This window comes from Herpailurus yagouaroundi, unplaced genomic scaffold (assembly GCF_014898765.1).
Source record: "Herpailurus yagouaroundi ecotype Mexico unplaced genomic scaffold, PumYag 77, whole genome shotgun sequence".
Classification (NCBI taxonomy): Eukaryota; Metazoa; Chordata; class Mammalia; order Carnivora; family Felidae; genus Herpailurus; species Herpailurus yagouaroundi.
The window spans coordinates 80601688-80628426 of record NW_024412388.1 but is presented as its reverse complement, the minus strand read 5'-3'; the positions used below and the strand labels follow the sequence as shown (position 1 = coordinate 80628426).

At 47.9% G+C, this 26739-nt stretch overlaps 1 protein-coding gene across 3 annotated transcripts in view; it reads left to right on the top strand.

The window, feature by feature from the left end:
- Positions 1–5133: 5133 nt before the first annotated feature.
- Positions 5134–26739, top strand: part of ABCA4 (ATP binding cassette subfamily A member 4) — a 133810-nt gene continuing 112204 nt past the window's right edge. For all 3 annotated transcript variants that reach the window (XM_040471025.1, XM_040471024.1, XM_040471023.1), the window contains exons 1-5: positions 5134–5316; positions 13929–14022; positions 15058–15199; positions 17088–17227; positions 22850–22977. In XM_040471025.1, coding sequence (XP_040326959.1) covers positions 5251–5316; positions 13929–14022; positions 15058–15199; positions 17088–17227; positions 22850–22977 — 570 coding nt within the window. In that variant the 5' untranslated portion in view covers positions 5134–5250. The remainder of the gene's footprint in view (positions 5317–13928; positions 14023–15057; positions 15200–17087; positions 17228–22849; positions 22978–26739) is intronic.

The following is a 26739-nucleotide window of genomic DNA, read 5'->3' as shown; positions in this document are numbered from 1 at the left end:
TCCTTCTGTGTCCCCCCAGCCCGAGGTCAAACAGTAACCGAAAAACGTCATTGCTCTCGGTCACTGTTTGGTTCTGCCACTTAGTGGGAGGATTGAAGTGAGCTCCTCCTGATCAGTCGCCTGTTGGCAAGGTTGCACAGGAGGCAGGCTCTGTACCCACTGTTGAAAGTTAGGCAGACACATGTGGTCCACTTTGCCTGCCAGCCTCCTGATGGAAAGTTCCTGACGGTTTCCTTAACATTGTGAGGAGGCACGCACCTTCCACGCTGCCCGCCGGGCCCCCCCCCCCCGCTATTGCCATTATTTATCATATGAAATGGATCGCCACAAAGAACTTGTTTTGAATTAGCCCAGGTCCCTGATTTTCAAAAATTATTTTGGCACTGAAATGTCTCTTTCCCTCTCTTTAAGTTTGTCATTGGTTGTGTTGCTTGCCTCTAGCCAGAGCCCTTTGGAATGCCTTACTCTTGAAGCTGAGTGCATGATGCCCTGAGATTGCCGAGTGGCAGGCCTGGCCCCGGGAGTGAGGTTACTCAGGTGTTATCAGACTGTGCACCGCCAGCCGCTCAAAACCCCACTCCAGCTCAGTGTGATAACAGCCCAGACTAATGGTCTGCTATGAAACACTCCCCGGCATCCCCCAAAAGTCTGTTATCTGGCAAGTATTTTGCACTTAATGCCCAGAAAATGTAAAATCTCTGGGCTCTGGTGGGTTCTCTGAATCTCAAGTCAGCAAAATGCTAAGCAGCTTTTGAAGCAAGTGTATAAAACGTGCTTGGAACAGCAGTTTGCCTCCTCACTTTTGTAACAGCTTGACTTTTGTCTTCTGCGAGAGCAATGTTCTTCATGCTGGGGTGTGTGGACCACATACCCTACCTTCTACCTCCCAAAGTCCACAAACACCTCCCAAAGGTACCAGGCAAGAGAGTCGACACAAAGACATTTCTAGACCTTTAATTTCTGTATGAATAATTTCCCCAAAGTCATCTGCCTTTGGAGGTGGGGGTGCCACTAGATGCTTCGTGCATTCTAAAGAATGAGGAAAAAGCTGAACCAGCTCCAGAGATCTGAGCGTGCTGGGTCTCCAGGAAAAAGAGAAACACAGGGAACCCCCAGGGGGACCTGTGGGGGAGGCAGCATAGATGGAGAAGGAGAATGAGATCCAGAAACTAGGACCTTGTCTTCCAAGGGACAGCAGACCTTTAAAAGGGACCAGTTCTCTTGGAGCAGAATTAACTGTAACTGGAAAAAGAATCTCCAGAAAACATTTCCGTTGGTGCTGATTATTGGTTTAAACTGCTAAGCTGAACTGAATAACAAGATTGTACCTGTGATTTGCCAGCTAATTAGATAAATATAATAGCCAGTGTGTGTTGGGGGCAGGAGGGGCGTTGTCTATGGTGGGAGAGGGATTGTCTATGAGTAATTTGGCTCCTGAGATCTCTACACATTGTCTATTAAATCGCTCTCCTGTAACATACCCTCCCTGTAAATTTGTGTGTTTGTTACGATTTATAATTCACAAAGTGTTTTCACATTATCCCACTTAATCTCCCTATTCTTCTTATGCCACATTGAAGACAAGAGCCACTAGGATGAGCTCCCTCAACTCTCCGTCTGGGCTTCCTGAATGAATTCTGCACCTGCACCTCCCTGGCCTCCTTCCCTGCGGTGTCCATGGAATGCAAAGTGCCCCTTCCCCTGCCCAAGGCTAATTCCACCTCCTCCCTTCCTGGGGACCCCATCAATCATCCACCACTAACTTTAGCATCTTTCTTTCAACTGGCTCTTTCCCACACACTAACATGGCCAAATCTCCCCTGTCTTCAGGGAGACGAAGACCCGGTTGACCTAATGTTGCCTCTAGCTACTGTCTCCATCATCTGCCTGCACAGTCTAGCTACGTGACAGCAGCTGCACTCTCCTGTCTCAGTCTTCAGCCCGCTGCTTCTGGTTTCTGACATTCTTAAAGAATGGCTTTGAAGTCATCAAATCCAGTGACCTTTATGCTACCCACTCTCCTTGAGCCATTTGGTACTGTGGAACAATTCCTCCTTCTTGAAACATCCCCTTTCCGTGACTTCAAGGTTACCCCTCTTTCCAGACTTTTCCCCATCATCTCTAGCTCTTCCGGCTCAGGCTCCTTCACTGCGTTCTCTTCCTTCACCTGCTCTTTAAAAAACTACGATTATTAAAGTCTGACATACATACAGAGAAGTGTACAAATCCTGACTTTACAGACCAATTTTTACCAGCTGAACATACCCAAGTAACTGACACATAGATCAAAAAAAAAAAAAAAAACTCTTTCCAGCACCCCCAGAAATACCTCTTGCACCCTCTTACAGCCGCCCCGCCCACCTAAAGAGTGCCCACCATCTAGACTTTGAATGTCAGAGATGTGTTTTGCCTGTGTTTGAACTTTATATAAATGTGGACTAACATGTTTTGTGTCAGGCTTTTTTTGCTCAGCATCTGGATGGGAGAACTGTCCATATATATATATATATATTTTTTGTAGGTGCACTTTGTTCATGCTTACTGCTGTAGGAGCTTTGACAGAGAATACTCCACAGTTCATGTATCTGTTCTTCTGTGATGGGCATTTGGTGAGTATCCACACGTTGCTGTTAGAAGGTGTGCTGTGATAAAACCCTCAGTGCCTGCTTTTTGAACAGTGAGCTCTCTAGATTTCCATTCAAGACCTCTCTTTTTACGTGGTGTCCAGAGTGGCTCTGGAATATTTGGGGAAGCAGAGATTGCTTAAACATGAGAGCCGTGCCTCCTTCTCACTAAGTAAGATAGAAGCTTGTGGACATGTTTCAGGTGAATATGTTTTCAAATAGTACTATTTTTACACACTAAAATGTAATATCTATATGCCAGTTGAACAATAATAACAATGTGAAGTCCAAAATTCTTACAGGAAAGACTAAATTAGTGCCAGTTATGTGCAAGATTCTCATAGTAGAGATTAAATTAGTAAAATATAATTTATTTCTCAGTGTATAGAGCCTATGATTCCATAATACCACTGAATGCTTAAGTTCTATTAGTTTGGTATTAATTTCTACTCCACAATAATTAGTGACGGGACCTGGTTCTCTTTTATGACACTATGTAAATGTCCCTAGCAAGGCAAAGTAGAAAATGGGCATACCATTCTTGCTGCAGTGAGCGGCCACCTCAAAACAATAGCTCCAAGCCCCAAAATTCATTAATGAGACCATATCAAGTAAGAGTCAAGACTGATTAATACATAAAATCAAGGTGTAGATATTTTAGGTAAAAGCAAAGTTCTGGGATTATACTCATATCAAGTCTATAAAGACATTTTTTTTAATGCTTATTTATTTTTGAGAGACAAAGACAGAGCAAGAGTGGGGGAGGGGCAGAAAGAGAGGGAGACACAGAATCGGAAGCAGGTTCCAGGCTCTCAGCTGTCAGCACAGAGCCTGACACGGGGCTTGAACTCGTGAACTGCGAGATCATGACCTGAGCCGAAGTCGGACACTCAACTGACTAAGCCACCCAGGTGCCCCTAAAGACATTTTTTATGTATTTTGCTATTAATAATTAAGAAACTATTTTTATTTTTAATCATTCTCAAAAAAAATGTAAATCCAAATCTAGAAATTAGTTAGTACTGGCATGTAATAGATATTCATTTTATGCTATCCTGAGGACTCAGGGAAACATGCACTACCTCCATTCTCATGATTTCTAACTTTTTCCCCTCCAAAGATATTTTTAAATATGGAACTTTTAGAGATTATTTTTCTAGAGAAATTCCTCTACTCTGTGCCAAATGGTTTTGAAATATTCATCATTTCTCTCTGACGATGAACTACGTGGTATTGCTTCTGCTTTGAAAAACAAAGGAAAAATGTGTTTACAGTTTCACTTTGAGACTCTCTAGAGAGAATTCTTGTAACGGTGAATGGTAAATACATTTTAAACAAAAAGTTGGTTCAAAACTAGAAACAAATAGCAATACCCCACTTGATTCATGGGCCACCAAAGTGTTTGGAAAATCAGTTGATAGAATTTTCAGTGTTTTGATCAACTATGAAAGTGGGTTAGTCCCAGCTGATAATGTATCATGACTGGTGTGTTTTGAACCTGCCACGCATCTTCCCACTTGTGAAGCCTTCACGTTGCTCAGCAGGTTTTGAAAAATTGTCAGCCTTTTCCTAATAGATACAGGAACTGACAATATTGATTATTTTGGAGTTCTTTGGCTTCCTTAAAAGATACTCATGAAGTCTAGTTCTTCTCTTTTAAACGACTGCAACTCTATTGAGTTTTCTATTTGCGTTGCTGTTGCAATCATGTGCCTACCCAGGAATTGTATTCAGATACATTCCAATGGGCTGCGGATAAATTCTTTGACCCATTGTCAGTCTGTCCAGGTCAGATCCCCTGTTGATTAAGGTAACTCACAATAAATAAATAGGCAGGAACCTTTCTGGCTGCAATTGATAGGAGCCAAATGAGCTAATTTAGGCAAAAGGGGATTTTACTGGAGGAATTGGGGTGTCTTACAGCTAAATAGCCTGAAAGAGAAGCTAGGGAGCAGCTGTGTCCCAAGGACAACTGGAAACAGGGACACAGCTGGGACTCATGCCCTCCGCCTTGCCTCTCTATGCGCTCCCTTCATTCCCTTTTGCTGCAGATCGAATTTCTCCAGCCATGGGGTACACAGCCTCTGGCCTCTGCCGACCCATATGGCTCACCTCTCTGGTGAGCTGAAGGCCCCTTCGTGAAAAGAAAAAGACACTCCTTTTCCCTGAATGCAGCCCTCTACCAGGGCCCAAGGCTCGGTCAGCACAAACAAGTGAGATTTCAGCCCAAACTCAGCTCTTGGCCTGGGCGCCGTTGCCTGGGGTACAAAATGAATCTAGTTCCCCAGCACAGATCTAATTTCTCATAGCCTCTATATTTTTGTGATGTGTTTATGCTTCCCTTGAAGTCCCCCACCTCCTTTTGCTCAGTGCCCAGCCATTCCTATCTTTAGGTGTCTCTTCCCTTCCTAAGATGGGGGCAACAGAGTGGCAGCCTGCTTTCCTCAACAAAGGGCTTACGTGAATTAAAAGGGATTATGCTTTGAAGGGGGAAACTAGCCTCTAATCACCCAGAGAAGGACACAGTGGCCCGAGACAGAGGTGCTCTGAGCGGTGTTGTATGTCCGTTGCTGTGCCTCCATAAACCGAGGGCTTGGAGTGATCTCCTGTTCGTGTGGCCACCACCATGGGCTTTGTGAGACAGATCCAGCTTTTGCTCTGGAAGAACTGGACCCTGAGGAAAAGGCAAAAGGTAAGAAGGGCAGTCTGTGGTCTCAAAGTGAGGTGGAGAGCAAAGAAACGGTGGAGAGGGTGAGGTGGGGGTGGGGTGGGGAAGGTGAGAGGTCGGTGGGCTCCTTGCCATTTAGCACGGAAGTAACACCTGGCTGCTCTGTGAACCTCTCTGACAAGCGTCCTTCATAGGAAGACATGTTTCTTTGTCCAAAGATGGGCCCTTTCCTCCTGCAGCCCAGTAGGGCCAATTGTAGTCTTCTTTTGCCCTCCCTGCATGTGAATCCATGGCCTGCCCATCCCTCCCCTCACCCCCTGGTGTTGAAACCTGCCATTCCAGTCCACAAGCCCTTTGAGCATCCATACTCTGCTGTGTGGGAAGATCCTAAGCCCTGAAGAACAGGCTCAAAGGAAAACAACACTCCAAGAGCTTTCCAGACCAATGATACTGTATTTCATTGATTCTATGAGTCACACTGGCTTTTCACACTTTCACATTTCTGACATTGGGTGCAGCGTAGGGTCAACCGGCACCTTAACTGGACACATTTGTTTCATAGTGTGCAAGAAGTAACATTGCGCCTTACAATTGATGGTGTCTTAGATTCGATGAGATACAACTGCTTATCACCCAGCCCGGATTTTCACTGAGCCCTTTCAGTGAAAGGGGCTGATACAGGGCTGGGCTGGACCAGGGATGTAAAAGAAAAAGACACAGATTATACCCTGGACTCACTTCCAGTCTGGCTGGGGAAACCTGAAGGGTGTTTTGAGACCAAGAGCAATAAAAGGTAGGACAGGCCAGATATCCCCTGAGAAGTGTAGGCAAGAGCCACAGGGGATCAGAGGACCCCAAGGGTATACATGCAAATGCCAACTGGCTTCTATTTTTTTTTTTCTGGAAAGGGGTGAAGTAAATAGGTAACTATAAAGAAATATGCACTTTGCTATAGCCTTGCAGTCTTGGAAACGTCAAATGACTAAAGATGCTGGAGGAGGAAGGAAGAAGGAAGGACCCAGGGGTGGATAGAGCTGAGATTAGACAGACTGGAGGCAGGCAAGGCAGGGAGACTTTGGAAGCAGGACGGGGAGGAAGAAGAGAATGGATTTGTTCCAAGCCTCGATTTGAGATGGGTATATGCAGGCGGGACAGGGTTTTCCTGGGTGTTGGAAAAAATGTTAGGGAAGAAGGGGGCCATCTGGTAGAACATCTGAAGGCCTGTGATTGTCTCGGTCAGGGTTCAGTCAGAGAAAATCTGGAATGTAAAAAGGTGTTAGCTAAGTACAAAGCTGCTACCCACGTGGGTGGAAGAGAGCAAGGTATCATAGAGGCAGCAATTGCAGGACACAGCTCCCACCCCCAGTGCTGAGGGAACCAAGGAAGGACGTGGAATTGGTAGCACTTGGAAACACTGAGAAGATGCTGGCGGAGCTGTAACTCAGACCTGTGAGGAAGGGGTACAATGAGGCTGCTCCTGGGGTCCCCTGTCTAGAGGAACCCTGGCTGGTGGGTGGGTTTGGAGCAGAGGGACAATAGCTTAATAACTAGCCCAAAGGGGCAAGCAGCAAAGGAGACAGTCCAACCATGTGCACAGGTGGTCGGTCCTTTCTGCCGTGTGTGGCTTGGATAGGACTTAGGGAGGCTGCAGAGGGAAGCCAAGTTAGGATCCCCTCATATTTGGGAAACACCACTCTCCTCAGGCTGCTTTCCTTTGTCAAAGCAACTCTGATTTTCCAAAGTGTTGAAGTCAGTTGTTGCCCTCAGGAGCCAAGTGCTAACAGTAATCAGAGACTCAGTCCCTGGCTTCCAAGAACTTCCCTTCCAGAATGAAAATAGACAAAAGTTAAGCAAGATTCACTATTTTTTTTTTTATTTTTTAACCTTTATTTATTATTGAGAGACAGAGAGACAGACCGTGAACAGGGGAGGGGCAGAGAGAGAGGGAGACATAGAATCTGAAGCAGGCTCCAGGCTCTGAGCTGTCAGCACAGAGCCCGACGTGGGGCTTGAACTCATGAACCTCGAGATCATGACCTGAGCCAAAGTTGGACGCTTAACCGGCTGAACCACCCAGGCGCCCAAGACTCACTATTTTTTTAAGTTTATTTATTTTTTGAGAGAGAGTGCACACTAGTGAGGGAGGGGCAGAGAGAGAGAGGGAGACAAAGAATCACAAGCAGGCTCCTCACTGCCAGTGCAGAGCCTGATGCAGGGCTTGAACACATGAAACATGAGATCATGACCTGAAGTGAAATGGAGAGTCGGACGCTTAACTGACTGAGCCACCCAGGTGCCCCAAACAAGATTCACTATTAAGTCCATTTATTTATTAATGTGTTCCTTGAATCAACCAGTACTTATTAATCAGTAGGCACTGTGCCAGGTGCTGGGTACGCAATGGCAAACAAGACAAGCATGGTCTTTGTCCACAAGATGTTCACCATCTGTGGAATGCCAAGGAAAACCCAATCAGCAACTGTTTTCTTTATCTCGTTTCCTGAAGAAATTAAGAATATCACTTAATTCTACTCGCAATGTGCTCTTTGTGGCCTTCAGACAATATGCTTGAGGACTTTACCTGCTGAAATGATTCTATTTCTGTGTCAGGCATGCTGCTATTAAAGAGAACGACCCTATTTTTAAAGACGGGATTTGGCTCAGAGTCCCTCACAACCTCCGCTCCCTTTCCCTGATGTTGGTGGGTGTCCCCTGTTCGGGGACTCTGTCTTTCTCATGGTGTTCTCCGCAGAGGAGCACCTGGCCAGCCTCTCTGTGGTGAGATAGGACCAGCTGGGCTGAGAACCTTGGCTGGGGGAATCTCCTAAGACTAGACCCAGTCTGGGCTGACATTCATTTGGTGTCATCCCGATGGCCTGGAATTTGAGATCTCTGCCTGGTATGCCTCCAGCCGACTTCCCAATGCTACCATATTCCAGGAATTTCCAGGATGTCTGAGGAAGATGGGGGCATCTTCCACAGCCCCCTGCAGCCCTGACAGGGGTCTATGGCTCCTTCCCTAAGCTTTTGGTTCTTCTGGAAGCTTTTGCCTCTACAAATAGTGACTGTAAGGAAAGTACAACACACCTAGCCCTCAACTCAGCTCCCAGGTTTTTACTTGCTCAAACGTCCGTGGTCTTTGGGTGTTTACTATTGTGAGCAACAGCAAAACAGATATCAAATGTCCCCATTCCTCTTCTCCCAATGCCTGAGGGAAGAAGATGAAAATCTTTAGATCCGGGCATTCCTCCCACCCCTTTTTAAAAATTTTCTTCCTCCGTTAACATGTATCAAGTATTACCAAGTGCCTGGCACTGTAGTGTCACCTCAGCTCCATGGGAGAGATACCACTGGTGTCTCCACAGGTACTGATGAGGTCAGTGAGGCTTCAGAGGTTAGTGACGGGTGGGACTGGTCCTGGGACTTCAGGACAGGCAGATATGGCCGTGACCCCACACTGTGGTCATGGAGACCACAAAGATAGGGTGGCCATCTAATTTATTATCCAAACTGGGGCAGTTCTGAAAGTGAAAGGAGGTACTAGGAGCAATGGCACCAGGGCAATAAATGGAAACTAACACTTAACCTGGCAAACTGGGCTGTATGATCACCCTATACATCCAGCACAGCCCAGTGAGTCAGACACAGCCCCTGCTCTCATGGAATTTGGAGCCCGGTGGGAGCTCACACGTGCACAAACTTACCGACAGAATAGTGCACGCAACAGTGGAGTAGAAGGAAGTGTGGGGTGGGAGGTGAGGATGAGCTCTGGGTGCTCAGAAGAGAAATGGGGTTTGGAGAGCGTGAGAGAAGACTTCTCAAGGCTGGCCCTAGAATATGCACTTCCAATGACGAGAGCTCTCCCCACTGCCCCGGACAAATAAACACCCGCCCGTATCTGCTACGGGCCAGGCACTGTGCCAGGTTTATAAAGATCACTGGGTGTGTCTCCTGCCCCGAAAGCTCCTGGTGCAAGGCCTCCTTGGTGTCCTCCCCTTGTCCCAGCTTCCATGTCAGAGCAGGATGTTTGGGGGGGCCTGAGGACTCATGAGAGTAGGGGGGTTATTATGACCTGGGCACCTGCTAGGCCTGTGGCCTTTGGTTCCAGGCCCAGCAATAGGCAAGGAGAACCTGGCAGGTGCAGGGAGGGTGGGCAGCCTGCTGCAAGCCTGCCCAGGTCCCAGGGTGGATTCATCCAGGCTAAGAATCCTGGCTGGGTTGTTGGTGCAGAAGGGAGAATCAAGCAGTTCATTTCAAGCCTTGGCTACCCACCTTTAAATTGGAAACAGACTAGGAGGGAAGGAAATCTAGCTGGCGGAGATTTAAAACAACAAGCACAATTCTGCCCTTCCTTGCAACCCCTCCTCCCCCATGTAGACTGAGCTATAAAGAGAGGGGGAGGGGAAGAAAAAAAAAAGGAGAGAGAGAGAGAGAGAGAGAACAAGGAAATACCAGTTAGGGAAAAAAAAAAAAAATTTCCAACGGCCCCTTCTGAGCCTTGGCTGGGCTTAATTAAAGTTACAGACATGTTTAAAGGGAAAGGGTGGGGGGAGTCAGAGCCGCCTTCAAAACATGTTTTTAATTACGCTGTGGAATTTCTCCCTGGGGTATGCCTGCGCACAGTTGAGCATCAAGGACAAGGATGCCGCTTTGGGGTGGGGATGCTGAGCATGACTGGGGCGGGGACCATGGGGAGAGGTTGTTGTGAGGACCTGCCCGTCTGGAAAAGAATTGCCAGTGGTCTTTGTGCAGGAGGGAGTGTGAAATGCGGCCCCTCCAAGACAAACGTCGCAGAGTTAGAACAATAGCACTGACCTCTCAACAGACGTTTTTCATTTACCAAGCACTACCTGTGCTGGTGGTTCTCAGACCCAGCTGCACAATCGGAATTACCTGAGAAGTGTTAAAAACAAACAAACAAAAACCAACCTGATGTCTGGTGTAATTGATGTGGGGCACAGCCTGAGCTCCCCACCTGATTCCAGCTGGCAGCCACCTGGGACCTGCCTTGAAAGAAGGTGGTCAAGAGGGGGTGGGGGGCAGACAACAGCAGCCCTAACTCAGAGATACGGTAGAGAGGAACACCTGCAGAGCCACACTAGTCCTAGGCCAGGCAAAGAATGAAGGAGGAAAAGGAGAATTCTGATCTGGTCTCCCACTTGGGGTGGGGGTGGGGGGATGGGGGACTTCAAATCACAATGTCCTGCAAAGACAAAATACTTCAAAAATACAAGGAGTGAGTGAGGAGAGGAGAGAATGTGTGTGACAAACACTGGAAGGGATGTGTGTGTGTGCTAGCTTGGGTTTGGGAATTTTATCCACGGACGGGTAGGCCAGGCTGGCCCATCCCTCCCCTGGTGCAAGCCCCTCTAAGAGATGGAGCAGGGGACAGTGGGTGGTCAGTAACTCAAGAAGCCCATGTTTCCAAACCAGCAAATGAACAGTTCTGAATCCAGAAAGGGAGAAAGAGAGGGAACCTGAATGTGAGTGGAGGGCAGACCTAAGACCTCACAGGTAAAAAGTAAATGAGATCTCTTTGCTCTTTAGCCTTTACAATGTGCTGTGACCTACAGCGTCCCTGTGATCTCTGTGAAAGTGAGGGTCAATAATAAATGATATGTGTCTATCGAATGTTACCTTGTACCCGATTCTGCTCTAGGTGTTTCACATTCACTTCCTCCTCTCATCCACTCTGGGCGGGGGGGTGGGGAGGTCCTGGTATCAGCCCCCATTTTACAGATGAAGTCCTGAGACATGGAGAGATTGAATGGGTTACCCAAAGTCATACAGCTAATAGGGAGCAGAGCTGGATAAAAATCTCAGTACTGACACTCTCAACTCTTAGTGTATGCTGAAGGACGAAACGGTCTCATTTCACAGATGAGAAAACTGAGATTCAGTGATGAAACAAGCCCCAAAGTGATTCTTATCCCAGATCTTCCCATTCCCAAATGTCTCACATACCAGACTACTCCGGATAGACATTGCTACGTGGAAGGAAGCTGACTGACTTGGAAGAAAGCCAAGGTTGCAAGCAATTGTCTTAAGGGGAAGAGTCTGATGTGTGGAATCTGGGCTAGTTGTCACGCTTCCTTGGTGAAGACACCAGGAACAACTTCCGGTTTCATTGCTTGTACTTGTCACTCACATGGTTATCTTGCCAGACTTGCTTCCTGATCTTACTCATTGACAGAAGGACCTAGGATAGAAGGCATGGAGCCAGTGTACAGAACATGCCTCGGGGGGTGCAGTTTGTTAAATCTGCAAAGTGTTGGTGACTTGAGCCTCTGTGTCACCTCCACCTCCTCCAGGAACCTCCTAGACCAGTCTCAGCAAAGGTTCGTTCATTCCATACTTATGGGGCACCTATTATGAAGCTGGCCCTGTGTCGGGTGTGGAATCAAAGTAGTGACAAGGATAGACACGGCCCCTGCCCTTAGGAAGCTCATAACCAGTGAGGGTTCCATTTCCATGAAGGAGTAAGGACTCTGATTTACAATGAGTGATAAGGGGAGTGCAGGGTGCTGTGGGAACAGCTGTGCTGGGGAGGGTGTTAACAGTGAGATAGGGTCCCTGGGGAAGAGGCTCAATCCCCTCCTCCTTTGGTTTGCTTGCCCTAGGGGAACTGCCAACATTCCAATGGTTATCCAATGGGGTCAGTCTTTGCAACACTGGATGGGAATTGGCCGATTTCGATGCTTTGCCATCTTATAGAAAAATGTGTACGGGGAGCCCTGAAAAGTGAGTGTCTTAAGGAAAATTTATATCATATATAATAATATTTTAGTGTGTTTCCTCTAACATATCTTCCCTAGACATATTTTGAATAAAACATTGAGTAAAAAGTTACAACCTTGAGGCACCTGGGTGGCTCAATTGGTTGAGCATCTGACTCTTGATTTCGGTTCAGGTCATGATCTCAGGGTTCATGAGACAGAACTCCAAGTCAGGCTCTGGGTTCTGCACAAACCACAGAACCTGCTTGGGATTCTCCCTCTCCCTCTCTCTCTGCCCCCCACCACTTGTGGGCCCATGCACACCCAAGTGCACTCTCTCTCTCAAAATAAACTTAAAAAAATAAGTTCCAATTGCAACCACCTGCCCTATGCATGTTTTGTTTTTTCTTCAATGCATTATCCTTTCCCCTGCACTGATTTATGTTACAATTTGCAATAGTTCCATAGCCAGCATACTCTACTAGCAGGAAAGGAACAAATATTCACTGAGTACCTGCTGTGGTGTCTATCACTTTGCTGAGCACTTATGTACATTTCTTTGAAAGGAACGGCAAACGGTCAGGGCACCTGGGTGGCTCAGTTGGTTAAGTGTCCAATTCTTGGCTTCAGCTCAGGTCATGATGTCATGGTTTATGAGTTTGAGCCCTGAGTTGGGCTCCACACACTGCCAGTGTGGAACCTGCTTGGGACTCTCTCTCTCTCTCTCTCTCTCTCTCTCTCTCTCTCTGCCCCTCCCTTGGTCGTTCTTGCTCTCTCATTCTCTCTCTCAAAATAAATAAACTTAAAAAAAGAAGAAGAAGAAAGGAATGACAAAGGGTCAAAGACCATGCAAATGACCCCTAGCTGATCTATATATATTTAAGTCTCTATTCTTAGCCATCAGCAAAAGTTCTCCTTCAGATCTTAGGAGTTTCCTCCCTAAGGTCTCTGGAGTGGGGGTTGGGTAGAATTGCTATTCCATTTCCCCAATTCACATGCCCCCTCCTCTTCTTCCCTCCCACAATCCCACACCTGCAACAGAATATGACTGTGCAATGCCACAGAATATGGCTGAAACAACCAATTGCTTCTTCCTTTGGAGTCAAGTCCTTAAACTCTAATTGAACCTATATTTTAGTAATGGCTTTCAACCGTGTGTTGTTAGCAGCAGCCAGAATTGTAAAAACTCACAGTAGTATGCCCTGCTTTCTTCCTTTAAGCAACAAGAAATTGTGGAAGGAAAGATGTCAGTAAACACAGATTTTTATTGACCTTGCTATGGATCACAGTACTTCGGAGTCATTTGCTCATTCATTCAGTGACCTCATATGCAAGGTCATTCATTGGCGATACACATGAGGTCTAGTGTGCACTAGAAGAAGGCAGGGCAGTGGAGAGATGCAGAAAGAGCACTGGTTCTGGAGACAGGAGGCTGGATTCTGGTTCAGATGTTGTCACTGCTATTCTGACACTACACAGGTCACCTGCCCTCTCTGGGCCTCATCTGCAGAATGAGAGGTTATAATGAAATCTTTGCTACCCGAACCATTATCATTACCTGGGAGCTTGTTAGACATGTGAGATCCCGGTAGGCCTCTACAGAACAGAGTCCGTATTCACATGCACAGTGACATCTGAAAAGTACTGAAGCACCCATCTTGGTCCTTGCTGAAAATCTTTGTTAATGCAGTTTCCTAAAATAGAGGCAGAGCAGAACCCAAATGGACAAAAAGTCTTACTGGTCTAATATGTCAGGATAGAGGTAATGAGGGAGAGGCGACAAAAGGAGGAAGTCCTTTAGGAAATAGACCACAACCAAACCCTATTGCACATATAGGTGCTGATTTGTGTGTCTTATCTGGGTGTGTTTCCAGTAATGTCTTAGCATCACTCTTCCTTCTTTTTGTTTTGTTTTTCCAGATTCGCTTTGTGGTGGAACTTGTATGGCCTTTATCTTTATTTCTGCTCTTGATCTGGTTAAGGAATGTCAACCCACTCTACAGCCAACATGAATGTAAGCATAATGGAGGGGGGTAGCCCTGGCCAGCCTGGAGGTCCAATCCTTTCGTTTAGGAAAGCCTTGGGGGCTAAGGGTGCCAGATTGGATCTACTTATCATTTCATGCCTGCAGTGCAAAAAACAGAGATTCATTAGCATCATACAAACTAATATTTTAATCCTACATCTTTGCAAATACTTGTATGTAGTTACTGAAGAATTGTGAAATTAGTTTTTGTTTCTGCCGGTTCTTTTCTTTTTTTCCCTATACCTAAACTCTTACTGGTTTTAAAAGCAGGTTATAAATGAGTTTATTTTGGAGACCAGTCTAGGGATATGTTATATACGGTGCTAGAGAAAAATGAGAAGGGATGCTGTACAGCCACATGTAGTCATATATTATTTCTTGGATCCCAGAGGTACCTTGGGACATGGAATGAGCCTGTGAGTGCCTCTTTTATACTATGTCATGGTTTCCAGCCAGGATGACATTTTCTCCCTCTGAGCAGCTGACGTGCAGACCTCAGGAGTAATACAAAGCTTCTCAGTCCTCTATTCTTGTTTTTTACTGTATTGTTCATGAGTTTTAAGCCTCAAGTTCTGGGTCAGTTTCCTGTTCATCAAACTCTTGCTTACACCCCAAGGAGCCCATAACCTGCAACCTTCTTGCATGCTTGGGGTAGGTGCTCATAAGAACATAAGGAATAGATGAACCTCCTTTCCTCCTAAAGTGTCAGCAACACTGTGGAGCCATCTCGAGCTAACATCCCTCCACCATCCCTCCTCTGTTCCCCTCCACACTTCCCTCCGTACCTCTACTAGAACATTTGTCTGTCTCCCCACTACACTGGGAGCTTGAGAGGAGAGAGCCTGTCTCTGGTACTCAGCATAGGGCCTGACATCTATTAGAGGCTCCTGCTTCTTAAATGTTGATGAATGAAGGAAAACACCAGAGGGGCCAGGATCCTTCCTGCAGAGGCCCCAGCAACTAGAACCAGCATCCCATGTGATTCCCAAGACTAACTCCTTGTCTTCATTTCCTGTCCTCAAGGCCATTTTCCCAACAAGGCGATGCCCTCAGCAGGAATGTTGCCGTGGCTTCAGGGGATGTTCTGCAATGTGAACAATCCTTGTTTTCAAAGTCCCACCCCGGGAGAATCTCCTGGAATTGTGTCAAACTATAACGACTCCATGTAAGTGTTGAGATTCCCCCGAATCTTGAGAGCACTGGTTCTTAACCTGAGGAGCTAACAACCCTTCTGAGAAACAGATGAAAACCCCTATGCCCCCAAAATGGACACACACATAAAATATTACATTGTGCATATGATTTGGGGGGAGTCGTGGACTCCAGGCTAATGACCTCTCATCTGGGGTCTAATTTCAAGTCAAATCGCATAGAAAGAGAATCTGCCTTTGGAATTCCCTTTCAGAGCAGGAGGTGGGAGAACATAATGTGAGCATGTCCTATGGACAGAGGCTCAGGAATGCTCACAGGGTTGTCCTTTACCCACTGAGCTGATCTTCAACTTACATCTGAAGGACACCAACAAGGGGTTGTTGGGAAGTGGGCTTCACTATACTTGTATAACAACACAGGTCAGATGGAAAAGGATATTTGGTTACTCCAGTACTTTTCCTTAGAGGAGCTCCGGATATAATTCCTCTAGGACAAACCTGTATTTTGACTCAAGAAAAGGAGCACTTGGCAAGTCAGCCCAATGCTCAGAGGTAGCCTTCCCCATTGGGAACAAACGATGGCTGTTTTTGCCCTACAATGGCAGAGTAGAGTAGTTGCAACAGAGACTTATGGCCTGTTAGCCTATAATGTGTATCTGTTCGCTAATCCCTGGAATATAGGAAGATAGAAGAGGGAACATCTGTTTTCCTAAGAATGTCAGGGAGGTGACATTTTAGTTGGGCTCACGTGGTTGCAAACACCACCTGGAGATTTTAACTTGCAATCTACAACTTCAGCTTGAGTCTCCCTGAGGTACGTGAGAGGAAACACCCATCCATCCATAAAGATCCCATGGGGTTATATGGTGGGATCAGGAGAGTTTTGGAGATGCCTCAGTGGAGGCTAGATGGAGCTTTGGTGGACTGGCACTAGAGGTGTCTATAACCTGAGGGAGTTGGGGAAGAAGGGCTTCAGACTCCAGCTGTACTTGGCATTTGCACCAGGAAATATAGGTTTCATATTTCACACACTTGTTGCAGGTGAAATATTGACCTATTCAAGGTTCTTTGCTTGCAAGGCACAGAAACCCATTCAAGCAAGCTGAAGCTCTAGAGACAAATATATGATTTGGACACTAGACCTTCTTGCAAAGTCAAGGGAAGCCAAGCAGGCCTCAGGACAAGAACTGGACAGCTGGGGACCAGCTGTCTTCTGTCTGGGCCTACAGGGTTCAGCCCTCTGGCCCTCTCTGGGCATCTACTACATTCACCTCTCTCCATGGACCAACGTCCCTGCTTCTCAAAGCCCAGGCTGGCTCTGGTTGTCTAGTTCAGAGCACCTTGCCCTGGCCAATCATAAGAGCATCCTTGACTACCATCCAAATTCCTGGGAACATAGCTGATTGGTTCAGCTTCATTTTGCTTGTCCAGTTAGCCATGGGAGAGGGTGTGTGTGTGTGTGTGTGTGTGTGTGTGTGTGTGTGTGCATGTACACATGCAGGGAGGAACTGGAGATTTAGCATGGCTGTCCCTGCCTATGAATGGCTGGAAAGGCAGGTGTCAGAGAAGTGGCAATGGTTGGAAAGAACTTCCAGTAATATCTTCTAATGTCATCCTGCTTAAGGCTTCTCTGGACAGAAGACACACAGAGCATGGGGTTGAGAGGTGACCCAGCCCTGCCAAAACTAGAAAATGAAACAAATTGCTCACCAGCTCTGTCTATTAGCCTATATGTACAACAAAGTTCAAATGTCCTTTTCTCCTTTGGCCTTCACAGTATGATAAGGATACATAATGTAGTAGCTGGGTCAAACATGTGGTATCTTAAAGAACAGCAAGAAGTGTTATTATTATGAAAGTGACAACTATATCTTTCCTGATGAAGCTTTGTCTTTCTTACAGCTTGGCAAGAGTGTTTCGAGATTTTCAAGAACTCCTTATGGATGCACCAGAGAGCCAGCACCTTGGCCATGTTTGGAAAGAACTTCAAACTTTTTCCCAACTCATGGACACCCTCCGGACTCACCCTGAGAGAGTTGCAGGTGTGCTGCTCTTGCGTGTTCTCAACCATCACTTGCCTCATCCATCAGAGAGACAGAAGGCACAGGAAAGAGCAGGGAGATTTGATGGGAAAAGGTGCTAGAGGAGGCAGGAAGGAATGGATATAGAGGTGGCATGAAGTTCACCTTGGGGAGGACTCCTCTTTCCATCAGCTTCGAAGTTAGGAAATTGAAGAGGGCAGGAAAGTTCTCATTCCAGGTAAGTCTAGAGACAGAAAGGAAAATGCCAAGAGAGGTTGTACTCTGGGAAGTATGGAGCTAGATTAGGTGTGGAAGCAGGAAGAAAGAGGTAAAAGGAAAGGTGTGGAACTGTTTTCATAGAGCACTAGAGAGCAAGCTAGCCAAAGATGTGTGGAAGCAATGTCAAGTAAGGGGCCAGGGAGGTCAGAGTGCATATGTGTATTGTGGCATAAATATATACGATCATTCCATTTCTTCCAGGGATATTCAGCATCCCAGACCCTGAGGCAGAGCAGGTGCATAGGTGGGTGATACAGGCCTGGGGGGATACAGGGAGGTGCTGCGGAAAGTCCAGGAGGCAAGCGGTTGAGGGCAGTGACTGGAAGACATGCATCGGGTCCAGGCTGTATAAGGATGGATGATGGGATGCCAGAAGTGCTGAAATGGCTGGGAGGAAATGGGGGTACAAAGGAATAGAGGTCTCCTGAAGTTCCATGATCCTGTTTAAGGACTGGGGAACTGAGCAGGATGGAAGCCTTGGTGACTTCAAAGAGTGAGCTATGTGGATTCGGGATTTCCACAGCAGGCAGGAGCAATGAGAACGAGCCCCTGGGGGTGGCCACGGTGGCCGAAGTAGAGCAGAGGCGAAGGTAGGCGATGGGGAGGTTGAGGGAAAGAGAGGCCAGGCCATTGGGTCACTGAGTTTGTGCGGGCGAATAGAGGAGCTGGGCATCAGGGTAGGAGAGCCACCTGGGCTCAGAAACAGTGAGAGCTGGATATGGCAGAGGCCTGGGCACCAGCTGGAACCCTATCCCCCTTCCCACCTGCCCCCAGGAGAGCAAATGAGCATCAGGGAGGGAGCAAGCCTTGACAGAAATCCAGGCTTTACAGTCCTGCAGGCAGAGAAAAGGCTGCCAGTGCGGGAACTGTTAAGGGATGTGGCTCAGAGGCTGGGAAGGAAGAGGTTTGGAGATGCTGGATCATCCTATGTTCCTGGGATAGGGATGGGGGGGGGGCAGTGACTCTTGGGATGACCTTAGAGGATGACAGGGACGAGCAAGGGGTCTACCAAGGGGATAGGAGGGGCTAGATAGAACAACTCCTGCTCAGGGTTCCAAACAAGATGAGCGGGAGAATGGCACACATCAGCCCTCTGGGGCTCCTCACCCATGCAGCTCGACACACAGGTCAGCGTGGGTGGTCACCCCGAGGGCTCCCAGGACTGAGAGGACAGTGACCATACCCTGGGGAGGGCGGTGGAGGGAAGTAGGCGGGCTTCCAGAGCTCAGGACAGTCAGGAGGGGAAAGTTCTTTTAGGAGAATTCCCACTGGGCCACCTTCTCCTTCCTCTGCCTATTGGAGCAATGAAGGACGGGGGCATGTTCAGATGCATGTTAAGATTACTTCATTACATTTTAATTCTTTCAAAAATAGTGACACATGTTCTTTGTGCAGTAACTTTCTACAAACCAGATTATAAACACTACCTTCTTTGCTGCTCTGGATAGAAGAGTTTACTTAGCTCAAGCTAAGTAAGGTGTGAGTAAAATCAACATTTTAATGGTAAGAAAAAAAGGGGGAGAGGCAGCAACCAGAGAACACTTTTGCCCAGGATTAAAGAAGCAGATGAGAACATGGGCTGTCCAACCGCTGGAGTGATTGTCCACCCCATTCATCCAGTGGGATCTGGAAGGAGGCAGACATTTCATTTCGGTATCTGATTGTCAGATGGAGTCCAGCTGGGAGGAAATGTAAAGGAAGTCATTTCAAACCACAATTTCTCTGTGGTCTTTACAGTGTGTATATGAGAACCAAAGTCACTACTTGCTAACCCCAACACGGGCCTACTTGAGTTGGCATACAGGTGGTTCCTTCTGCAGGCCTCCAGGCTGTGAGGGAAATTCTCTAATTGAGAGCAGTTTTGGAGGTCTGGGGAGACAGGGTCAGCCAAGGCTGCCCAAAGGAATTTGGGGGCTGGAAGCAAAGATTTCGCGGAATCCCTGACCTTGGTGGCCGTGAGAGGGGACCATCCCCAAAGTCTCTGAAGGAATTCTAGGCCAGGGACTGGGGTCCACCATCAGCATGGCAGACTACTTTAGGGTCCATTCTAGGGTCACTTGAGGACCTTGCTCACTGTGAACATTTGTCCTCAACCCAAAGCTCCATTGGACGGTAAAGCCTTTGAGAGCGAGGTGGGCGGCTGTCGTTGGTATGTGCTTTTGCCTGTCAGTCCCAGTCACCTGGGAAAGTATGCCGATGGTTGACCCAGGCAGCCTTTTCTTTTCCTAGCAAACCTGTAGTGCAGCATTCTCAGCAGGGGAGGATTAATGGTAAAACACCAGACATGAAGCCCCCTCCCCTCTCACCCCCAAGCAAGCTCTGTGGTCTCTCAATCATCTTCAAACACCTTCTTCCCATGAGCCCTACACATTCTCCTTGCTTCTCTCCCACCCCAACCCTCAGCTCCCCTCAGCTCCATGGGCCTCAGCATCCCCCTCCCCCAGCCTCTTCCCAGGGAAGAGAACAAGAAGAACCACATTTTAAACAAAATTTATTTTTCTTTCCTCAGGCCCCCAGTTCACATTTCTCCCTCAGGAGTCTGGTAGAGCTTCTGTCTGGTATCAGCCACCTCTTACATTTTGGGCCCCACACTCTCCCTACAGGGTGGCCCCCACCCCTCTGCAGGTGTGTGGAACCAGCACACTCCTGCCCCTTCTCCCTGGGGCCACAGCAACCCAGTCACCTGGGGTGGGGGGGAATGGCTACCCTCTCCAAGCAAGATATTTGTATGTAAGTTCAGGTGAGTTAGTTAAAGAATAACGAATTGATCAACAGTCAGATGGGGTCCCTAATCTCAGGTCCCGACAATAGGTATTTATTGGGTGCCTCCTGTCACTCCACAGGCATTTATCGAGGCCCTAATTCCATGTCAGGCTCTCATGCTGGGTGTCAGAGAGAGGTGACTTCAAGGGCTTACAGCTGTGTGCCCAGCACTGCTAGGTATGACGAGGGGTATCATGAAAGCAGGGTCTATAGTCCTCTACTCTCCAGAGATGTGTGTGTGTGTGTGTGTGTGTGTGTGTGTGTGTGTGTGTGTGTGTTGGGGTGTCACTGAAGCCAGTCTATGACATAATGCTATAGGTGAAGAAGTGATTGGGAGAAAGAACAACTGAGGTGGGGTTCAGGGGAAGGAAGAAAGGAAGCAGAGTTTGGAAGACGACATGACTCACGTTAGCAGGGAAAGGGGAAGGCAAGAATAAAATAGAGCAGCACCTTTCAGACCCCTCCTACTCCCGGAAGGGTTCCCTCTTGTATTCCAGTTCCCCTGAAGCCTTTGGGCTTTCCCTATGGGGAAGGTGGGGAGACTGGACTCCCTGGTGGCACAATGTCTGAGAGGCTGCTGTGGAGGGGAGTCTCGGGGCCGGGTGCCCCTGACCCAGTTGCACGGGCAGGCCCGTGGCGTTGTCCCACCCTCTTTTAAGAGGCAATCAGCAGCAACCTCAATCTGGACGAGCCCCGCAGGGAGAGGACCGACCTGAAAAACGGAAGTGAAGGCTGTCAAGCACTCAGCGGGGCAGGCCTCTAGGTCGCCTGGTGAGGAGAGAATGTGGGGGGGTGGGAGAGGATGGGGTGCTGTGGTGTTAGGACCAGGAAGGAGCAGGGGCATTTGATAATTAAAGTTAGTTAAAGAAGCACTAAGAGATAAGTTGTCAACCAGGCTCCCAGGGGAGCTGGGATATAGACAGAGGCATTTTCACGTAACACAGATGCTTTCCCTTGATGTTGAAATGATTTCATAAAGATCTGGGCCTATAGCCTTCTTTGGTGGCCAGGGCCTCACGAACTGTGGCAGTGGCCTGCTTGAAGCTGAGTGTTGGCCCTGGAAGCAGGCAGTGGAGGTGGGTACCCTGGGTGTGAATCCTCCGGGAGGTGTCAGAATAATAACAACACATTCAGAACAAGCGCTTATCCAGGTTCGCTGTTTTCAGGCCTGGGAGTTAGCCACTTCACAGTCCTTACCCCAAGTCACCCTCACAATAACCCTGTGAGTTGTGGCAAGTAGAGACGCAAGGTGTCTCTACAGACAAGTGCCCTGTTCAATCACTTGCTGCAGGGTCACCTTAACTGTTAGGAGTCCTTTATGCCTTCTGATAAAACATTTCTGCTTCTGGAGAGCCTGGGTAACTCAGTTGGTTAAGCGTCTGCCCAGTTGCACAGGCAGGCCCTTAGGGTTGACCCACCCTCAGGTCATAATCTCGTAGTTTGTGAGTTCAAGCCCCATGTTGGGCTCTGTGCTGACAGCTCAGAGCCTGGAGCCAGCTTCTTTTTTTTTTTTTTTTTATAATTTTTTTTTAATGCTTATTTATTTTTGAAGGATCGAGAGACAGAGAGTGAGCGGGGAAGGGGCAGAGAGAGAGGGAGACACAGAATCCGAATCTGTCAGCACAGAGCCTGATGCGGGGCTTGAACTCCCGAACCGTGAGATCACGACCTGAGCTGAAGTGGTGGCTTAGCCCACCGAGCCACCCAAGCGCCCCCTGGAGCCAACTTCTGATTCTGTGTCTCCCTCTCTCTGCCCCTCCACTGTTCATGCTGTCTCTCTCTCTCAAAAATAAATAAACATTAAAAAAAACTTTGTTTTTAATTTCTGCTTCTAGTATGTTTTGAGTGAAGTCAGAGAGAATGTGACTGGGGCCGATCAGAGCATGAAATTACAAGTCCAGGCTATCGGCCATCTCCTCTTTCCCACTTGAAGTTTTTCTTGCCTCACACAGCCCCACCTCTCCTTGCCCATGTCAACAGCCTGAGCTGAGAGCCTTAGCTGAGATGGCAGAAATGCCAGGAAGGGTCCTCTACCCTGTGACAACACAGTGTGGACACAGCATGTATGTCCTCTGACCCTAGATTAGGTTTTTTTCAACCTTAACACTAATGACATTTTGGACCAGATGGTTCCTCAGTTTGTAGTGAGGAGAGAAGTTATCCTGTCTACTGTGGAATGTGACCAGCATCCCTGGCCTTTACCCAATAGCACCTCCCCAGACAAAAATGTCTCCAGACGTTGCCAAATATTTCCAGGGGTGACAAAATTGCCCCACTTTAGCTCCTCACCCCCATCCGGTTGAGAGTCACTATTACAGACCAATTCCACCAGGCATCTGATGACCCCTCCCCTGCCCTGAGCTAACTTTTTCCACCTTCTGTGCCTTCTCACTAAGTTTTGCCAGGCTGCGTCAGCAGTAAATGCTGTGACTGTGTTGGTGACAGCCTACTGGCAGAAGCCCTGACCTCCAAGCTCCGAGGGAACCCAAGAACAGAGTCTTCTGCTGAGAGCCAATTAGAAATGTTTCCAATCAGTTTTACATGTTTTTCCTTTTTTGACTCCTTCCCCATTTGTCACCCTGTTCTTTCATTCATATGCAGGAAGAGGGATACGAATTCGGGATGTCCTAAAAGATGAAGAAACACTGACGCTATTTCTCATGAAAAATATTGGCCTGTCTGACTCAGTCGTCTACCTTCTGGTCAACTCCCAAGTTCGTCCTGAGCAGGTGGGTGGATGTCACTGGTCCCTGGAGTGGAAAGGTGAGCCCTGAGCCTGAGAAAAACAGGGGAGACCTTGCATTATTTTTCCTTCTTGCTTTCACATTCAGAATCCATGCTTTGTTCCAAATATTCAGAAAAATACCTGGGGGTCACTTGAGATAATGGGCCTTCCCATCATAGGATTCTGAAGCAGGCCAAATCCTGGAAACACTTCAAACAGCTCAGATTTTTATAGCTGGAAAGAACCTTAGAGATCACGTAGCTCAGACTCCTCTTATATTTGAGGAAACTGGGGTTTCTTCATGTATTCATCAAATACTTAGGGACGTTTTAGGTACCAGACTACAGTGTGAACAATACAGGCAAGCCCCTGCCTCTGGGAGCTTACATTCCAGTGGGAACAACAAGTAATAATCAAATAAGTGCTTCCAGGTTAAGATAGGTGCTGGGAAGAAAACGTGACAGAGTTGGGAGTTAGGGAGGAGCTGGGAGGCATGGGGTGGGGGCCTACTGAAATGAGACAGTCAGGGAGAGCCTTTCTGCCGAGGTGGTATCTGAGTAGACCTGCCTGAACAGAAGGCAGCCATGGAAATAACTGGAAGAAGAGAGTTCGGTGTGAAAACAGGCCACGCATGCGGTGTCTGTGTGTGCTGAGCTAACCTGCCCGGGTGGCAGACCTCTGATTTCCTGCATGTTTTCTTCTCGGTGCCAGGCAATCCGCATTGCACATTCTGACCTAATCCCCCTAGAATCTATTTCATGCACCTTCATAATCTCCTATAGGCATTCACAGTGTGTTCACCACTAACACAAGACTTTCTCATCTGTGAAAGTCTGGGCCTCACAGGCTCCTGCCCAGCCTCCTGGGCCTGTGGGTTCCTGGCGTGATGAACACGGTGAGAATGTAAGATAAGCAGTGGCCCCATAGTGCAGACGCCCCTCCTGCCTTTCCTGGCCAGGTCTGCACCTCCTCCAGACCCCAGGGAAGACTGAGACATAAACAGAGAATTTCAGAGCCGGTGTCAGTCCTGAGATAAAGTCTGAGCCCAGAGGAGGGAGGGGGATCCCACCCGCCTGGGCAGGGCTGGCTCTGTGGAAAGGGGTTTTCAAGCTGGTTCCCTGCACAGCAGTAAAGAAGCCCATACGTGCTTTTCTAGCTTCTCAAACCCTTGGGTTTTCCCTGAAACTACCTGAGGGGAACAGAGGGTCAGCCTTGAGGTGGTCCATCAGGGCCCTTGGGACTCAGTGCCCACAGCACCCAGGCCTTGGCCCTTGAAGTCAGGCCTGGTGGCCCTGCTCTGCTCTCCCTCCCACCCCCACCTGAGGGGGTGGTGGCTGCAGCTTTGATGGCTCATTCTCCCCTTTGCTTTCTCTTAGCTCATAAAACTTAAGTCCTGGAAATGCCTGTGATGACTTCCAGTTGGTAATAAAAGGGAGATGGAGATAAGGGCAGGAATTTAGGGGAAATTTCTTTCCAGTTCCTCTCTGGCGTGACATTTGGATCTCTAGTTGCTGTGCTGCTGGCATCAGAGCTGAGCCTCTCATGTGGGGAGAAGGGGCCAGAGTCACTGGCTATTATTTAGGCTGCTTGCTCTGATTAGCTGGTCCTTCCCTGATCAGCAACCGTGAGAGCTTGAGTCGGGAACCCCAAATTCCTGCTGCTTGCAGATGCCAATGCTGTTGTCCCAGCTCTCTCTGGGCCCCCCCCCCATGCCCTCCCTGCTTCTCAGCCTGGTTGCAGGCTACACCTGCCTCCTGATCTCTAACTCAGTCTCCATCCAGCTGTGCAACTCCTTCCCAGCACCGTGCACCAGAGCTTTCCCCTATGGCAGCAGTGTTCTCTCTCTGTGCTGTCCAATATGGTAGCCACTAGCCGGATGCGGCTGGTAGCACTCAAGACAGGGCTAGTGCAGCTGAGGAACTGAATTTTAAATGTGATTTAATGTTGATTACTTTAAACTCATTATTATTATTTTCTCAATGTTTATTTTTGGGAGAGTGAGAGAGAGGGACAGAGTGAAAGCGGGGGGAGGGGCAGAGAGAGAGGGAGACATAGAATCCGAAGCAGGTTCCAGGCTCTGAACTGTCAGCACAGAGCCCGACGCGGGATTCGAACTCATGAACCGTGAGATCATGACCTGAGCCAAAAATCAGAGGCTTAACTGACTGAGCCACCAGGTGCCCCGTGATTACTTTAAATTTAAAAAACCGTGTGTGGCTTACAGCTCTCTGATCGGTCATTCTCAGCAAACATGGGATTTTGTTCTTCACCATCAGGACTGGATGCCCCTCCTCGTCCTCTCTGCCTGGCATCCGAGCAGGTCTCCCTCCATCTAGGAAATTGTTAGACGATGAGAGTGGAATAGTTGTCTGGCTTGTCCCTCACCCCGCTCCCACACCCAGCTCTGTAAACTCCTGGACTTGCTTCAAGGTCCAGCTCAAGTGTTGCCTCCCCAATGAAATCATTCATAATCCCTCCTTTCTTTGTCTTGCCCCCTCCCTCTTCCCTACTCAACAAGGAGCAAAGAGGTAGTGATAAAGCACAAGCTCTGGGTTCAAATCTCAGCATGGCGACACAGTTAACTATGTGACCTCAGGCAAGTTAAATGACCACTCTGTGCTTCTGTGTCCTCATTTGTAAAATGGAGACAGTAAAAGTGCCTACCATATTTGACTGTTATGGGGGTCAAAAAATTAATATATGTAAAGCACTTAGAACAGTGCCTGGCACACAGTAAACGCTCAGTAAACCCTGGCTATTCTTAACACTTCCCTCTTCTGTGCTCTGGTTTCACTGCATTCACTTTAGCACTTACCTGCTCTTTAAATGCCTGCATTTCCAGCTAACCAATAAACTCCTTGGAGAGCAGAAAACTCACCTTATTTTCTGTATCCCCAGTAACTGTTTTAGTCCCTGCAGAAAGGGACTCAGTGAAAGGGCATTGAATGGATGAGTCACTGAATGAAAGAATGAGCTGGAACCTCTGTGGTATCCCAGCTTTCCCACTAGCCTGCTGTGTAATTTTCTCAAGTCACCTAACCCCTCCTCCATCGCTTTTTTCCCCTAGAATATTAGAGGTTTGGGCAAAGTGAGCCCATTGATTCCCTCCACCTCAGAATGTTTTAGATGCTGGGATTAGGGTTGGGGTGGGATTTTGCCTGGGGATAAGAAGCAGAGTGTGGGCAAAACAGAAAGTCTCTGTTGGAACATGCACCCAGTTACAGTTCCCTGAGTTTGATGGAGTCCACATCAACCCAATGTCAGCCATGACCTGTGCCTCATTTAGCAGGTGATGGGGTGGGGTGTAGGGATGTAAGTAGTAGAGCCTAAACCTGCCCTGCTCTCCTGCCCTGAGAACTGTGTAATCTGAAGGTTTGAGGAGACTACAGAGACCAGGGAAGCTCAGGAACCTGTTCACAATACCTAGGTGTCGGGAGTCCAAGACTCCAGGAGGCCAGTTAGTATCCTAGGTGGCCAAGGCTCCCTGGGCAGGGTTGAGGTCTCCTTGGTTCTGAGGCCATCATGGGGACTGTGATTCAGGGTCCAATAGTCACTGCCCATGAGCTCCACAGGAGCTGTAGGCTGTGGGCTATCCAGCAGTTAGGGTCACCAGATCAAATACAGGATATCCAAGTTAGTTTGAATTTCAGATAAACAAATGATTTTTTTAGCATAAGTATGTCCCATTTGGACTCTATTTGGAACATACTCATACTAAAAGGTGCTCATGGTTTATCTGAAATCTAAATTTAACTGAGCATCCAGT